Here is a 17,872-nt window from a genome sequence, read left to right on the forward strand (position 1 = left end):
AAGGGTTTGCCGCAGGCACAATACCACGGCTTTGTTCGTGTGCTGATGTAGGTTGAGTTACTCAAATGGGATTTACAGGACTGGCCACTGAGCATGTGACATTAGCTTAGTGTCAAATCAAAAGATATCACAGCAATCACACACACACACACAAATTCTTTATACTGGCATTACTTTTAGGCTTCGTATCTTCATGCTTACCTGTTATTTTTTTGCTTAGTAAACAGTTACGACTCAAGAAATAGAAATACTTTAAGTAAACAGTCATCAAGGGCTATTACCGAAAGAAAAGACAATGACAATCATGGGATGTGGGAGAGGGAAACAAGACTCTTCCTTACTTGTTGGGGTCTTCTGCTCAGTTTTATACACGCAGGTTCTTTCTGTGGTCTCAATATAAACTTCACTGTGTATGTCCCAGACCGCATCTCCTTCTCTTCCGTACCAGTCGCCTGCCCCTGCAGCTGGTGATGTTCTTTCATGAAGGCCAAGAGAAAAGATCATTACACAGTCACGTACAACTACAGAGATACAGGATTTCACCTGCCATCAATCTGTGCATTTAACCACCAGACAAATCACTATTTACTTAAAATTAATACAAGAAGAATTTTGTTTTGGGGGAATTAATTTCTCTCCAACACTTTCTATCCTTCTTGCACAAAGCATGTGTGAACAGGATTCTAAAAGTAATAACAAACCTACAAGAATCAGTTCAAATCACGACCTGCTTTCTCCACCGTGGAGGACTTGCTCTTCTTGCAACAAAGTCTGCCGCATTCAGAAATCTGTGCTTTGGGGTGGGTATTTACCTGGTAATAGGAACGGTGCGCTCCTGAGTGCTTTCATCTCCGGCAGCCGTGTCATCACAGGGAGGACCGGGGCTGGGCTTTGGCACACTTGTTTCTTCAGCTGGAATCTGCCTTTGTGCTTTGCCTGGCAGCAGAAATAGGGCAAGTTAGACACGTCCCCTATGACAGCACACCTGGAACGCAGAACAAACCTTTGGAGCCATCTCTAGTCTGCCTTGTGTCAGAACTGAGTCCATCTGACCTCAGCTGGGTGCAATCACTGAAGCTAAGAGGAGAATTTGGGCCTTTTGAGAAGATGACAAGAAGCAAAGGGTTTGAATAACATCAGAGAGACAATGGTGGCACGTTGATGACTGGGCAAAACTAACTTTTCGGTAAGGAAACACATGCAGACCCAAATAAGACAGACAGTAGGGACAAGAAGAAAAAGGATGACTGGAGGGATAGTGTGAGTTCGGTGCATCCTTTATAGGAGATACTTTGGGTTTGAGTTCCATGATGAAATTATAGAATCATTTGGGTTGGAAAAGACCCTTAAGATCGAGTCCAACCATTAATCTAACACTGTCAAGTCCACCACAAAACTACGTCCCTAAGCACCACATCAACACCTCTTCTAGATACCTCCAGGGATGCTCAGCGTTAGCTTCGTACACAGAAATGTTTCAATTAAACTTTGCATTACGAGAACAGTTCTTGACTCCCTGGTGCAATCACAGACAGCATCAGTGAAATGAGTCAGCTGATGTCACTCTAAAACTGGTGGCCAAGGCAGGCCCTGGCTGGGGTACAACTAATACGGAGATAATGTGGAGGCATGCTAATATAGAGGACCTGGTGATGTTATAACATCAGCATTGGTACACCTCCAACAGGTTCTTTGAAAATTTCCTTGTACAACTCTAAGTTACACCAGAACAAGGTTTGACATCTCAAGCTTATTGGAACAAAGAAAATAAAATGATGGTGCAGCCTGATGGCAGTTCAGGTATTGCTCTCCTTTCATTATTAATTTTTTTTATCAGATATATGTTCAAAAACTGGTTTGATCTGCCATTCCAGAAGTACCTGATTGTCTTTTGGTATTAACCATTGGAATTATCCCATAGGATAAAGTGCATCATCTCCTTTTTCACCTGAGGAGAAAAGGTTAAATCAAGTGGAGCCTTCTCCCCAGAGGGAAGGGCATTTTTGAGGAGCACTCTAGAGATGTTTGGTGCCAGCTGGTTTTGGAAAAAAGCCACAGTTTCTAGAAATCACATGAAACAGCTCTATTGGGATGGAAAACATGGTTATTCAAGGCATTACTGGTGGAGTCAGAGATCCCAGGTGGGTGGGATTGTGCTTTCCTGTTGCCAGCCCTATTGAAATATTTGCCTTCTTTTTATTCAAAGCACATGATAATAAGGACGGTTGTCAAGTCTCCACCTTATTAAAATAATTCCTCATATTAATGACATGTTTAGTTCTCTCAGCTGAAAGGACTGCAAAACCATCTCATTCGCTATTCTATTACCTCTGTAGTTACGACTAAGGAAATAATCTGCTACTTGACATTTTACTTATGATTTTTGAGTCATCCCGCTTCATGGGAGGATTATTTTCACAGATGATTTACTACTAGAAAGAAAAAAAAAAAGTTTTAAAGCCCTGTCATTTTTTTTTAAATGCAGTTATTTTGGCTCTGATTCCATGAAACGCTTCTATCCTTGTTATGTTTTACACAAGAATATTTTTTTTTTAACAGCATCTGAAGTTTGCAAGCTCAAGGCTACTTGACATTATCCTTTTAAGGTGACACTGATGGAGGATAGTTACTCAGACTTGACACAGAGACAGCTTAGACAAGGTGTTATTGCAGAAGTAGAAGGAAGAGAGGAAGGGTAGCCTTTTATCCATTTTTTCCTCAAAGCAAAACAAAACAAAACACCAATGCAAAGACGAAAAACTTGCCTCCTGTCAAGACACAGCCACACACATAATTACATTAAGTCACACAGAAACCGTTAAGGAGTTTGTCAAGGCTCCAGGACCAGTGAAATGCAGGTGAACCTGATGTGCCCAACATCCTAGAAAGACTCCGTCCGTTGATACAGGGGTGTTAAACACATTTCCAGCTTGTTTATGGTAAACAATAAAAGAAAAGCAACCTCCCTTACCCACCCCACCAAATCAAAGCCAAAATAACTTCTACAAACTTAAAGGAGGAATCCCATTCCACCTTCTCCCCCAAAAACCGTGAAGCAAGTCCATGGTCAAAAGACCAAAGGTGGAAAAATCCCCAATCTCTCCTTTTTGGTCAGGTGGTGAACCAAACTCTACTTCAGGCACAGTTTTCTAACACCTTCTGTTTCCAGAAAGATCTGCCCCAAAGTTGTGTCCAACTTAACCCCAACCCACAGTCCTACATTTTTTTGGGTCTGAACGTCCTTTCTTAATCTGCAACTGCTCAAAATGAGATAGAAAAATGAAGGAAAAAATATCATTATTGGTGTGTTCAATATATTTGTCTCTTTTGACCCCATGGGACATTTTATAGATTCATGCCAAACCTACCATGACCTGCAGCAGTCTGGGTTTGGGTACTGGCTTCATGAACTAGCACAGAGGGCCTGGCTGCTGTTTCTGAGTGGTCTGAAGGAACAGACCCAGGAAGGCCAAGGCCACTGGCTCCTCCTCGCATGGCTGGGGGAAGAGTCACCAGCAGTGATGCCGAGTCCACGAGTTTTTTTAGAGCTGTCTTGATCTCCTTATCAGCACGCTGAAGCGAGGCCTGGACAGAATTCTCCATCTCTGACTGTGGGGAAGTCATTCCTACAGACAAAAAGAACAGCTTTTCTCTCTTCAGGGTAAAAAGAAAATAGCAGCATCATCCAACCCATGGAAATAATTGCAATTGTATCATTTTCCCCTTCTAGAGGAGAGAGCTGATGCAGAAATGCTTATTCCAGCAAGAGGGAACATAGCTAAGACTTAAAATAAGAAGGCTGAGACAACACGCTTCAGAAAGACGTATCTCACCAGGTTTGAGGACACTGTGCCACACTGCGCCACACCGCACACACACCCAGCCTCTCCCCAGACAGCAGAATGAAGTATCCTTTTCCCAACTCAACCCTACCTTGGCTGGTCTGTCAAAAATACCTTTATTAAGATGAATGAAACGAACTCAGCGGTGACCCATTGCACTGACACAGAGCCTACGTGCAAGGAGGACATTATTCTCACAGGAAAAGAGGAGGAGTGAGGAGGTACCAGCCTCACCAGTGACTCTGGAGAAGGGCAAGGGAAAGAAGGGAAGGCTGCTCTCCTTCATGAGCCTGTAAGTCTGAGAGGATGGCAGAAAAGCTACCACTTGCAGAATAATGTATTTGTCCAACTTTGCAATATTTAAATGGTTTCGCTAGGCTTTGCACTGGAAGGTACCTGAGACTTTTAAATTCATATTGGACTACACCTTTACAAGATACTCTAGAAGCAAGGCCACTCGGTCTGTACAGTAACACACAGCGGTTGTGTATAGGAAAGCATTATAGAGAGGAAGATACAACTCCTGCCTCAAGAAACTCGTGGTCCCGAAGGCAGAGAGAAGTCAAAAGCTTTCCACACATAAAAATGGATTTCCAAGCATACATCTTTGCAGAACAGACACGCGGGAGATAATAGCCATGGTGTCATCCCTAGTCAGCGCTGGTAAAAGAAGCTAGGCTAGGATGGGACCTCAGGAGCTTGTCTCATCCAATCTCCCTCCCAATACACCTTCCACAAAACTTGAAGAGGCACAACAAAGGAATAGATGATATCGATGGAAACCCTCAAGTAGCCATAAAGACAGATAAAATGAACACCAAATTAAGACAATTCATCATGTTCATGACATGATGGCTTGCGAAGCAAGAGTGCGAACTTGAACCATCATGTGGTTCAAGAAAAAACAAGAGCTTTTGCACACAAACAGCTCTGACCTACTGTCATTGACACAGGAGCGTGTCCTGTAGATGTTTTTATTCTGCTCCTTTCCTTGCCTTAGGGAAGTACATTCCCAGGAGAGACCTTAGCAGGTAGAGTTGAAGGTTACGTTTGGATCAGCCCCCTTTGAAGATGTCTCACTTGATTTTTGTTTTCAACCTCCTCCCCATGAGCATAGTGGTTGTGAAATATCTCCGTTCTGGGTTTGTTGATGGAAAAAACAAGTTTTCCTCACAGGATGCCCCAGATTGCCCATCAGTGTTCAGCAGCACTGGGCTGGGTGGAAGATCTTTAAATATTTCCCCAGATAAATATTTTGATTCCCTGGTGTTCCTGTTGGGATTGCCACCAACTAGTGCTGTCCTACGAGCTGGGCAGCTGCCAACAACCACACCACTTAAAAAGGCTTCTCTCAATGAGAAAATACATTCACATTTTATATATATGTGTATATATATATAGTTCATACATAGCCATAGTTCTCCCCCTTGCTGCTAATACCACCACTTTCCTCCCTGTTTCCATCCTGTTTAGGGATGCTACACGCTATGAGGCACTTCAACATTAGCTGAGGTACGTCAAAATAATGCCGCAGTGAGGACACAACTGTGATGAACAGCCTGTTTCCCAATTCTAAAATCTCAGCCATGAACATTTCTACACCACATGTCCTTCAGCCGACGACCAGGAACACAAGATTGATGTGTATTTTGAAGTTTCAGCTCATCCTGGGAGAAGGACCCAAGAGAAGGAGCATTGTTCAGAATTATTGACTAAAAACAGGTTCTTTCACGTCAACACTTCTGAAAGCATCCATAAGAAGCTGAGCTTTTATGGAAGCTGAACCCAACTGCATTCTCGGGTTGCAACCAGCTCCTGCTGAAGTCAATGGGAAAAGTGTCTGAGCTGATGGACTACTGAGTGCCATGAACAGAAAAGAACACAGAAACCCAGTGAGTTCAGTGACAGCAGATGCAAGACATTTATTGATATAAACTCAGCATCTAACAGCATATCTTGCATTTGAGTTTTTTTTATTTGGGTTTTTTTCAGTGTTATTTTTTTTCTTTTTTTCTTTTTGTATCTCAAGCAAACTGAAGTTTCCACTTTATTAATACTCATTCACCTGCAGGAATTTTAGTAAAACATTCTTTGTATTAAAATTTTTAATACAGCTGTATGTTTTCATCTACAAGAAATAAACCCCCACACATCTCATTAGTTATCTACATAGTTTAATCACTTACAAGCATTATTTTTAACCTCTAGGAGAATATTTTGAAAGTATATGTAATGAACTTTTCATAAACCTTTCAGTTTTTGAACAGAGTCCTGTGTAGGATTTTAAAAATTCCTTTCAAATTATTCTCTTTCGCTTAAATTTCAGAAGAAAATGTAAACGGATGTTAATTGCTTTGGGCTAATGAATCAAAGTATAATTATTTCTTCTATGACCATCTGAACTGCAACCTTTCAGCTGCATCCTGCAGCTGCAACCTGAGCAAACCTCCGCCATCCTTTACCCATCTTTATTAATTTTTGATTAATACTATATTTTTGAGGACTATTGTAGGGCAAATTCTTTTCTCAGCAGTATCTTTGTAAATCTGAATCAAATCCACTTCTTCCTGTGGAATTATTCTAGAATGATACCAAAATAACTGAGATCAGAATAAGGCCCAATAAAAAAAAGAAATATTTTCAGTTTTGAAAGTATTTCTTTGTTGTACGTTTGTTACTTTCCAATGTACAGTGCAATATATGAAAAAAGCACTAATATATATCCATCGTATCGCGTAATTATAAAACAAACAGTATAAACCAAGGAGATGTTATAAAAAATGGGAGAGTAACATAAAAGAGGCTTGATTTCTTTCACCACATGTAATCACTGGAAAAGCATCCTAAATCACAAGGGTAGTGCACAGGATATTACACGTAACGCCCTGTGTGGATATTGAAGGTAAAAGGCTGTGAAATCAATGTGTTCATTGTAGTCAGTACACAATCAAGGTGCAGCCACAGAAGGAAAAAAAATAATGTATTCTTTTCTACAAGCACCTTTCGTGAACTCAATCCCTGTTAGCGGGAATATTGCCTGGAGGACTCCAGAACAAGCTTCACAATTTTACCTAGCTGGGAAACACTCAGGCAACATCACACATCAACATTTCCAAGCCAAAATCTCACTCAATCCTCTCGCTTCATGCTAGTCAGAAATGTAGCGTTTCTGGTTTCCCTGCACCCTCTAAACGAAAATGTTTTCTCTAGCGACAGCGCTACACAACTGAGCTGGGACAAGGTGTCGGGACTTTTCACCCCACATCTCTGTCTACGATAGAGAAGGCCAGTGCCTGGTCCTACCGAGATCAACGACAAACTCCAGCTGATTTCAACTGGGACCAATATTTGGGCCTGTGAGCTCATTTCTTTCCAGCGTTGAGCAACTCAAGGAAGGTCTGTGCAACAGGAATGGACCATGCCCAGGGTATCTTAGCCTTCCCCGGGAAATCAGCGCTTCCACTGAGCTGCCAAGCTCCAGAGAAACTCAACAGAAGGCAATACCTCTACAAGACAGCTCCACGAACACAGTTACAGTAATATGATGAAATTGCAACTGGCAGTGCTTCCAAGCAGCCCAATACTTTTATGGTAAATATTTTTTTTCTTTCTTTCTTTCTTATTTTGTATATCTGTCTTTGTGCTCCTGCTACTTCACCATAGCTCAGCAGTGAATTCCCCTTACCACATATAGGAGACATCATCCATCAATCTGTTAAAAGTGATGTTTCACCACTGGCGCGTACAGGAGACCAAATATTCTTATTCTTCCAGCAATATTTATTGACAAAGACCACATTTACGGTTCTTCATGCACGTTAGCATTTTATTATAGATGCAGAAGTAATTTTGTGCAGCACTTTAATCTTTTGGTGCACGTTAGGTAAATCTATCTTTTTAAAGATATGGTTTATAAATCCACTACACTAGAATGCAATATAATGAGACCTACATCTTTAGCCAACTAGGAAGTGGACTTGAAAATAGCAGTCATTTTAAAAAGATGGTCTTTTTTACTTAAAGCAGAAGAGAACAACGAAATCCTTGCTTCCTCAGGTCAGTGGGTCTTTCACCATTGACTTTAGTCAAATTAGGATTTCAACCGAAGGGTCTGAGCGGCCCTCAGAAATGCAATATTTTCTATACTTTTCATTCTGTGGCAGAAGTTTAAGATAATGTAACCATACTGTGCATGTTGAAAGGTTTATGAAGAAATTTTGATAGAGCTAATTGGTGTCAAAAGTGTACAGCAGACTCAAAGCAGTGTGGAGCTTCACGACCTTCGGGCGCACACAGGGCCAGGAGATTGCTTGAGCTGGAACCAGTCCTCCTACCCTGGGGCTGCTGAAGGATGCTGAAAAGCTTAGGTAGTTTCACCTTCTTGCCACACCATAATTTACAAATCGGCACTTGAAATAAATTTTAAGTTCATGGACAAAACCGTACTTACTCATTTATAGTTCTGTCATAGGCAGGAGAATCAGGCTTTACCTAAACCTACCATCACCTCCCCACTATGGAATGATATATGTTCACCTCAATCAAAGCTTTTAAAATTACAAACTGTTCTGACAGACATGTTCCCTTTGAGACTGGAAAAGCTTGACTTATCGTATTTAAATATTTTAAAATATATTTTCCTCAAAGATATTCTCTCATACATGTTACCTTGTAATCTTTGCCACCAATTCCCCTCACCTACAACAATTTTGATTATTTTTATTTTTTTTTTTTCTAAAACGCTGCTTTCTTTTGTGTTGAAAATTATGCTTGTATCTGCTCAGCTTTGGGAGAGGTCTTCTGTGCTGATGTGCAAGGTAACAGGCTCGCCAACAGTCCCGTAGCTGAGGGTTCTCGTGGAAACTTCAGTTTTAAAGCTTGACTGTCCGTTGTCTGCTGAGAGCTGCACTTCAGTGCAGAAAGATGGTTTCACTGTGAAGGAAGGACCAGGAGAAGCTGTTGCTGCTGCATGCACTCCAGGTGTCATGGCCATGCAGGTGTCACTCACATGGAAAGAGATGTTTGAGGAGCCTAAAGACTGCACACCGGTTACTCTTGATGCTGACATGAACATGGCCCCAGGAACGTGCTCCTCAAACTGGCTGAAAAATCTTTGCGTGGGGTTGGAAACCACAGGTCTCCCCAGGTTCAGCAGCACGGGTTTCCCAATCATTGGCTCGTTGATCTCTGTCTGGAGCACGGAGATCTCACAGGGTTTGTCTGTCCTGGTGTTCTGACCATCACACCCATAGGTCTCACCTTCTTCAGGAACATAATCTTCAAGATCCTCCAAAGTTAATACTTTGCCATTGTGGGTTAAGATTTTGCGGTCCCGGGTGCTAATGTCATCTGTCTGTAGTTCCTCTGGTTCATCAACTATAACGATATTATCCTCTTCTGGAAGAACATCCTGTATTACTTCAGGTACCCCCTCTTCAAGAGGCCAAGATATGTCTAATTCATCTGCTGCTTCTGTAACCTCTGGACTCACTGGTGAGAACAGAAGTTCCTGCTGGTCTGCAGCAGCTGTCTCAAAACTGAAGATCAAAGGCTCGCCCCCACAGGCAAGCAGCGGGGAAGAAACGTCTGACCCATAGTGAGCACTTGTTTCCTGTGGGAAGCTCTTTCCTTCGGTTCCATAATCCATAAATGAATTATTTCCCAGTTGTTCGGATGCACATGGGGAGCTTCTGTCTTCGGTGCTGACTTGAGGTCCTTCCTGCTCAGTTGCATACACCAAGGGCTGGATATCAGCTTCCGAGAGAGTGTCATTAGGCATAGATTTTGACTGTTCCACCAATTTATTGTTAGAGTTGTTTGTGTTTGGATCATCTTCTGGGGAACGCCTAGGCCTTGGGCTGGGAAAAGTGAACGTTAAGACCCCGGAGTCATCTTTTTCTTGTTTTACTGGGGAAGACCCTCTTTTCCTTGTAGGTTTTGGTGATTTTTTCACCTTGAATTCAATTATTTCCTCCACTTCAACCCACTTGGGCTTTTTCTCTTCCGCCTTGGTCTCTATGACAACGTCTCTAGCTGCTGCTCCTTGCCTGTCCTCTGGTTCTGTGACAAAAAGCATGGGAACGGCAGACCTCGATGCTGCCTCCTGCTCATACCTGTGGACAGGCTGCCTGATCTTTGAAACATAAACCGGCTCTGGAGTTGGCTCCGCTCTTGGGGAGCGGGAAGGTGAATGACCTGAAGAAGAACGTGCAGGAGAAACCCTTCCCCTTTGTCTTGGGCTCTTCACCACAGTGGTTATCGTTTCCTCTCTGATGACAGAAAGGGTTGACATGGAGTTGGCAGGAAGACAAGACTTTTTGGGGAGCCACACTCCATCAGCACATGCCATTGACTGTCAAGGTGCTTACAGTGGGGTTAGTTTTGTGAGCACTCCAGCTTTTGGTGAAGCGTGTCATTTTGGAAGGGATACACACGCAATGCACACACCCACATGCCCATCTCCACTCACTTTCTGAGCCAGGAAAAACCTCCGTGCCCCTTCCCCCAGGTGGATCTCAGCTCCATTAACCTCCTTGAGTGCGTGGACATACACAACGAGTACGTCCAGATGAGAAATGTTCTTCTGGATGCTGCTATGTTTGATGTCCTTTTGTTGACCACTTGCTACAGTGCTTTGGACCCATAGAACATTTTCACCCAAAGATTTTAAACACTCAAGGAGTTTAACCTTTTTCTGTGTGTCTTTGGCTCAAGTCCTGGCTTCATCAAACTCAATGGCAAAATGCCCTTTATTACAACAGGGTCAGCAGTTTCTTCTTTTTAAATAAAGTATCTTAACTATATTTTGCCGATCAAAGACTCTTTTGAGACCAGAGATCTGCTTTTTCACATGCAGAACAGTTACATTAAAAGGGCATTAAGCTTTTGGCGACCAGGAAAAGGAAGTTAGAACATTTCCTGCAGAAGTCACCTATGCCAAAATGTACTGATTTTTACTCTTCATAATACCGCTATTGCAGACACAGCCTGATCCTGCTACCACGAATTGGCACAGGAGTACCAGATCGATCTGGGATGCACGATTATAATTTCTCAGTATATTTCTGCTGGCCTTACTTTAGATTTTTTGATGCATCCAAAGCAGTTGGGACTTCTCAGCATCCCCGTATAGATACACAGCTTGAGTCTAAGCAATCTTCTGCTCCCATCCCAGGACAAACTTTGACTTTCAATGAGCTACAGATGAAATTGGATCAAATAGATTTAAAATCTGTGGACAGGAACACCTAAACCCAGACTTGAATGCTCTTAAATTTGTATGTTTAACGTGGATTTTTTCCTGCAGATTTTTCAGTGGTGTTTCTTACGTGGAAAAAATTGAAAGTAAAGACATCGCTGTCCTTGCAAGCACAAGGAAGCTCAGACACAGATCTGAGATCTGATCAGACACAGTGAGATTTCTTTTCTACCAGAGCACCCTCTCTTCTACTGCTCATTTCCACTGCTTTACTCTTTCCCCCGAGTTTTCTATAGTTTTGCTATAAAGCTTTAAGGTTTATGCAGTGCCTTCATAGTGGCCACGGTGCCTTTCAGAATTAGATAAAACTAAATCATTTTAGATAAAGATGATAATGAATCCATGCGTGCTTGTGCTAGACTTTGCCCTACATTGCAAAGTTAAAACTTTTTTTTTGGGGTCTGGGACCTGCGTATATAGACATTGTTCAACACCATCTTTAAATTATCTGTTATTTTCTGCTAGCAGTTTCAAAGCTGTTTCTGTTTCTCAGCTCATTACACATTAAGGAGAGATGGAATGTGCCCTTAGGGGCTTCTTCCCAAACTTTACCTCATCACTATCCCAATTCCAGCTGAGGTCTACTCTAATGAGTTCGTGACCGCATCAACTAGCAAAAGGAGGGAAAATTCTGTTGTTCTGAGATCCTGCTCATAAACGTACCAACCTCCTTTGGGGCTGCAGCCCTTAATTTAGGAATCACTTCTTGAGCCATCCAAAGCAACACTCTATGGAATTTACGTGTCAGAAATTTAGAAATCAGCTTAACTGATGGTAATATTAGTTTAATATTATTTAATCAACCGATATTAATGCTGCTGCTTGTGTTTTGGAACCGTAAAGGTATAAGGAGGACAACTGGCTGACTAAGGAGGGATGTGAAATAAAAGCATCCCTCCAGGTGATTTACAGGCACAGAGATGTAGAAAGATGGGATTTACTAAGCTTGAGACATGCTCTGGCTCTGAGTGATTCCTTCTCGCTCAGGACTTTCTTGGGATGTTTTTGAAAATGATATAAAAAGCATTTCTCTCTTTAGCTACCCCACTAGTATCTGAAACCCAGTCCTTGAGACGGCATAGGCAGAAACACCTTCATTTTCTGGTCTTTGCAGGGTAAAAGAGTCTAATGACTGGAGATGTTAACTGAACTGATGTGCAAGAGAGAGCAGCAAAGGCAGAACCCCTTCCTGCCTCTCCTGTCTGCTCTTTGCCTAAGCAGCTTCCACCTCGAAAAGAGGAGGGACTTGTCTTCTTCTGAGCCACTGCCTCCAAATGGGCTAAGGGCATGGATCGTAAGAAATAGTCATTATAGAAAACAATAAAAGAGATAAAAGGTAAGCAGCTCTTAACTGTAGTTTAGTTGTCATTTCACACATCCTTCTCACCATCTAAAAAAAGTAAAAGAAGTCAACTTTAGCATCATGTCCAAGTCGAGGACTGATTTTAGCAGTAGAACAACTCCCGAGGGAATGCATTGCCCCCAAATATCCATTGTATAGTCACCTACTACTGTTAGGACACAATCTGAATAGCTTGGAGGTGCTCGGAAGGCCTACCACAGAAGGACAATGACCCCCTTCTAGCACATGAAACAGTTTTATTATGTATTTGTTTGTGATACTTCAAAGCAAGAAGATACATTAAGTTTTTAATGGCTGATGACCTTCTGGTCTACATATGACTGAGAAAGTACCGTTTTTTGATGAAATTAATCTTTGTATGTTGTTGGTACCCAATATAAACCCAAAGTATCCAAAAAAGACCAAGTCATTATCAGAACAAAAATTCATTTTAGAAATACAGAGACAGAAGGGGATAAAACCGTGCACCTTCCCTCTGCTTCATCATAAAAAGCTTTCCTGAAGAATTTAATGCAGAAAGCCAGAAGAAATCACAGTAAGCTATGAGATGTTTGTTAAATTTGGACATTTTATCAAGTAGCCAGTTCTCAAAGCTGGTGTCTTTTCAACATTGAGAATCAGACTCTACATTCGTGAACCCTTGTGCAACTCCAACAGTATTCAATGCCATTTTCTTTCACATGTAATACCATTAAAAAACTGACCCAGGCTGTGTCTAATACCAGTGCTGCTGTTTTTTAAAAGGGATAATAAGACTTTTTTTGAGGTGGGCACTTCTCATACTACAGAATACCATGAGATCTGGTGGGATGGGAATGAACACTCTTGCATGGCCAATAAACACAAGCTTGTTATTGGATCATGCATCGGCAGCAAGGCAAAACACAAATGTTACCAAAAAAAAAAAAAAATAATCAGCACTTACATGATGATGGTTTTCTTGGGCACTTTAGTCTCTTGTTCAGTGACTACAAAGAAAACAGTATGAACAGCATGGGGTTAAAGAACGGCAAAAGCTGAAATGATTAAATTAACTTTGCTCAGTTAATCAAAATAAACTGGAGTGAAAAAAAAAATAACTGTACCATCCCATCCATGCTTTCTGTGGTTATTTCCAGCATCATCTTTAGTGTTTCTGACCAAGAATGAGAATTCAGAGTGCTCTCTGAACAGTGAATGATTTGGATTTGAAATGAAATATTTTGTGGAGAACAATATTGCAAAATCTGTTTATTCTACCATGAGATTCTGACATTTTGGTTTGGCAGGTCAAAGCTAGAAAACAAGGTCCTTTTTTTATTTTATTTTTTTCTAAAATAAGGTAGTGATGGTGTGAGAAACCTGAAAATGCCTTGATTAGGAAAATCCTGGTGAGCTGAAATTCTTTAAACTGTGTTTTCACTTGCTAGAAAAAGAGTTTCCCCAAACACTGAACAGTTTCCAAGCTTTTGTGGACTAGATGCAAAATCCAAGCTGATAACAATGAAAACTAAAATCATTATCATCAGTACAGAAAATCAGCATCCAAAAAACCCCAACCCTAGGAAACCCAGGAGAGCCCTGCAATACACCTCTGTCTACTCCATCGCTTTTTTGCTATAATTTACAATTTTTCCTGCCCCTTGTCCCATTACAAACTAGAAGCTGTTGATGCATATCAAGATCAAAAGAAAAGTAACGATTTAGCAATTTTGCAAATATGTCTTAAAATTCACGTTTTTAAAAATAAGAAAGACACCATTTGAAGAACTAATAGACGTTTTTTGGCAGGTTCCCACCCTATCTGCTGGGAATAAAATCAAGACACTGAACCAGACTGTTTTGAACACACTCTGAACTGATGAACCTACTTGAGATCTAGAAAAAACAGCAAGCCCCACTTTTCATTTAATAAACTGGTAAAGTTTCTAAAAAAACCCTTAATTGAATCTCAGAGTAATTTGTCCATCACTTGGTTCGCTATCTTCCAGCCAGCCTATAATAAATAAGCTCTGGTAATTTTCAGTTGGTACAATTGAAAGTGAACTGCAACTTAAAAATGTATCTATAAAATCACCAACAGTTTTTGCCCAGGGAACTTGTAGCGTCTATATTATTTGTTAAATAACTCATGATTAGTGCTGATGTTTTCAATAGTGTCTCAGAACTGCACTGACTGAAAATTAAAAATACATTTACAATATTAGATGGAATAGTTTAACCTAATTTTCCTTCCACTTGATTTCCAAGAGCTCTCTTTTGCCGCCAGGTAAAACGACAATTCCCACCATAATGAAAAAGAATTTTGTGCAAAGGCTGATGTTAATATCTGATCTAGACCTCTATGGTTTTTTTGCAGAGCCTCCTCTCTTTTATGCATGTAAAAATCTGGAATAATTTCCAATAGAGTCAAAGGAGTTACTGCAGGTGGGTTTAAACAAAATCTGTTTGGAAATTATCGCTTACTGGGGAAGTAAAGGGCAAAAGTCTTTTCAAATGTTTATCCCTGAACGTAATTACAGTACAGCAGTTTACCTAGCCTTAGTTAATATTTTTTAAATAATTCAAAATCTTTTTTTTAATTATACCATGACAGAAGGTGAACCGAGTGCTCGAACAGCTTACTGCACCCAGGTTAGAAATTTTCAAGGAATTTTTAAACCCTTAAATTGATATTGCGCAACTTTTACTTAACTTTTAGAAAACCTCACTGAATAATATCGTGAGATTAATCCACAAGCAGCAAGAGTATCAGTTCTGAAGTAGGTAGGAATTAATTTCATTATACGCCTAAACATTGGTGGTTTTATAATTACTTTAACAGCAATTGTATTAAATAATGATTAAATATGCATTTAATGAGATCTCCTCCTGTCTGCAAAAGGAAGTCTCTTTCCTGTTTACTCTGTTATTGCCTGTTCTTGCAGTCCTCCCAAATGGCGTTGACCGCAATATTTCTATATTTTTATATGTATTCGAAAGTCCAGCAGGCCTGGGATGAGAAAGCTGTAAATGGCACATAGTAAATGGGTCCTGATGACTTGCAGTTTAGTGCAGGACAGATCGATTTTATATGTGCTACCCAAGATGTGAGGGAGGATTCCAGCAACCCGATATATGAAGGATAAAACCACACGAAAGTAGGATGAGAGAATTTGTGTTTCTTTTTTTGTTTGGTTTTTTTTCCCCCCTCCCCGAGAGGAAAATATTCTGCATCCGTTTTAGCACCGGATTTATCATTTCAACTTGTTCAATAGCATTTTAGGAACACAGCTTTGCAAAGCAGGAGCCCCTGATAAGCAGGTTAAAAGCTGGAAGCATTAGGATCAGCCAGTGCTTCTACAGGACTAGACTCCTCTTTGGTTAATACGTTAAATCATGGACTTAAAATTGATGAAACACTTAGGGTAAGTCAGTTCTTGTTGCTCTGAATGGATGAAAGCTGGTTTATGGCCTTTATTACAAACTTTAAGTCTGCTTTCTCCACTCACAGAAACATAAAACTATTTTTCCTGCACCAGAACCGCTGCTGGCATAAACCATGGGAGCCCTGCTCTGCCTTCCCCCCTCTGCCGCTGCGCCTGGGAGATTCACAAATCTGACATGAACTGCTAAAGTCAATCTTAAAACGAGCGATTCATGGGCACAACGCGGTTTCCTAAATTGTGCAAATGAAAAGCAAGTGTGGTGCACTCTTTCTAAACAAAAAGGCTCCACTCCTGCGACGACCGAGGTGTTTGTAAAGGCAGATTGTGCTCTCTCAAATTTGTACTGAAAATGAGGGGGCCAGCCCAAAAATGAGACTAACCAAAGATGACAACAGAATAAAAATAACAAGATAAATATCCTAAACATCACCCCAACCGGAGAACTTTAAAACGGTCAGGGGGACAAACTCCTATGCCCTATTTCTTCAGTAAAAGGGCAACACTAGGAGTTCTAACATGTTTTAAAGCAATCTTCCATCTGAGAGCCTCAATTTTTAGCTTTTCCCTCCAAGATGGGTATTACCCAAACACAGCAATAACATAACTTGCCCAAAACTCTGCGTGAGACTATGAAGAGATTCCTCTTGCCTGGCTGTAATTGCACCCATCGTTTTTCTTTACGGCTTTGCTTATCTCTGCTTGTGTAGCTGACTCCTTCCCCTACTATCAACTATCTCATTATATGTCCTGGACCTGCCTGCCCAGGTGAGAATGCAACACCTTTGAAAAACACCAGGCTTTATTTTTCTTAAAAAAAAAAAAGAACAAATTAGCGAGCCTGGGACGAATGGATTGCGATGGGTAAGACATCAGCCCAGAGCACGTCAGCCCAGATCTGCCGCGTGGAGGTTAAGCAGCAAGGTGCAAAGCAGACAGTCAACTTGAAGTCAAAGAGAAGGATATTCTTTCAGTTACACCTTTTTTTTTTTTTTAAAAAAAAAAAAGTGTCTACAATTCTTCCAATAGTCACATAAAAAGAATTTTTAAAGCAACTCTTCATTGACTTCAGTGCAGCGACCAAGTGAAGCTGGAGGCGGAACTCAGCGTTTCAGACTTGCAGCCCCAGCTGTGGGTGCCCGCAAAGGGACCCCTTAGTCCAGTGGTTTCCATCCTTTGGGGATTTGGTCCTTCCAATGGATCAGCATATCCCCATAGTCTGAATTTAAAGCTAATGACAAGAAGTTTGGGTTCGAGACCCATGGTGTTGGACCATCACTGACTGCAGGTCAGGGCTCATAAACCACTGCACTAACGGGATCCCAAATTGTGACAGTAGGGTTTGGTTCAGTATAACAAACAGTACAAAAAAAGCAGGAGGATAAAAAACTAAAATAGTTGCAATTAAAACCCCTTGGGCGCCTCAGGAGACTCTGGTAATAGTCATTTCACAGAACCAACGATAAATCAGGTAAAATTCAGACCCACTGCGCAGGTGAGCTAGGAAACAGACACAGCAGCTATTTTCTGTTTTAATAGTACCACACAGCAGAAATGTTGTCCTCTTGGTGAAGTTACAAGTAATCCCATTTTCACAAATAGAAAGGATTGTGAGGATGGAAAAAGAAAGCCTTCATGAGATCCATCCATCCTCCAGTTCCTTGCCAGATGAACCTGATTTTTCCATAGGTAGATGAAGGCTGGTTATTGCGTCTCGAGAAAGCACCGAATTCCTCCTCAGTCAAGTGCATTATGCCAAATGCATCCCTGACGCGATTCTGCTCAGAACAATCCTCTTGCTCCATGGATGAGCCTGCTCTTTGCTCCACTGGCCTGAGGCAGCCCTCCCTCTGTTTCTCCCTGGAGATGACTCAGGGATCTATTTCCTTCCCTAATACCAAGCTCAAGCAATTGAGCATCACGGATCAAAAACTATTTCATAATATTTCTGAAGCTTCCAGGCAAACTCCAATTATATTTCTTCAACCAAGCTCATGAAATTTTT

At 41.1% G+C, this 17,872-nt stretch overlaps 1 protein-coding gene across 17 annotated transcripts in view; it reads right to left on the bottom strand.

Moving 5' to 3' along the window:
* Nucleotides 1–17,872, bottom strand: part of OBSCN (obscurin, cytoskeletal calmodulin and titin-interacting RhoGEF) — a 200,245-nt gene that overhangs the window by 26,016 nt on the left and 156,357 nt on the right. For 15 of the 17 annotated variants that reach the window (XM_054190395.1, XM_054190392.1, XM_054190391.1 and 12 more), the window contains 3 exons: nt 3,369–3,626; nt 813–936; nt 342–475 (listed from right to left, as the gene is read on the bottom strand). In XM_054190395.1, the coding sequence (XP_054046370.1) occupies nt 342–475; nt 813–936; nt 3,369–3,626 (516 nt within the window). Of the gene's footprint in view, nt 1–341; nt 476–812; nt 937–3,368; nt 3,627–5,739; nt 10,112–13,388; nt 13,432–17,872 lie in introns of those variants that run through there. The other 2 variants (XM_054190406.1, XM_054190407.1) reach the window with 1 other exon arrangement.

This window comes from Rissa tridactyla, chromosome 2, assembly GCF_028500815.1.
Source record: "Rissa tridactyla isolate bRisTri1 chromosome 2, bRisTri1.patW.cur.20221130, whole genome shotgun sequence".
Taxonomy (NCBI): Eukaryota; Metazoa; Chordata; class Aves; order Charadriiformes; family Laridae; genus Rissa; species Rissa tridactyla.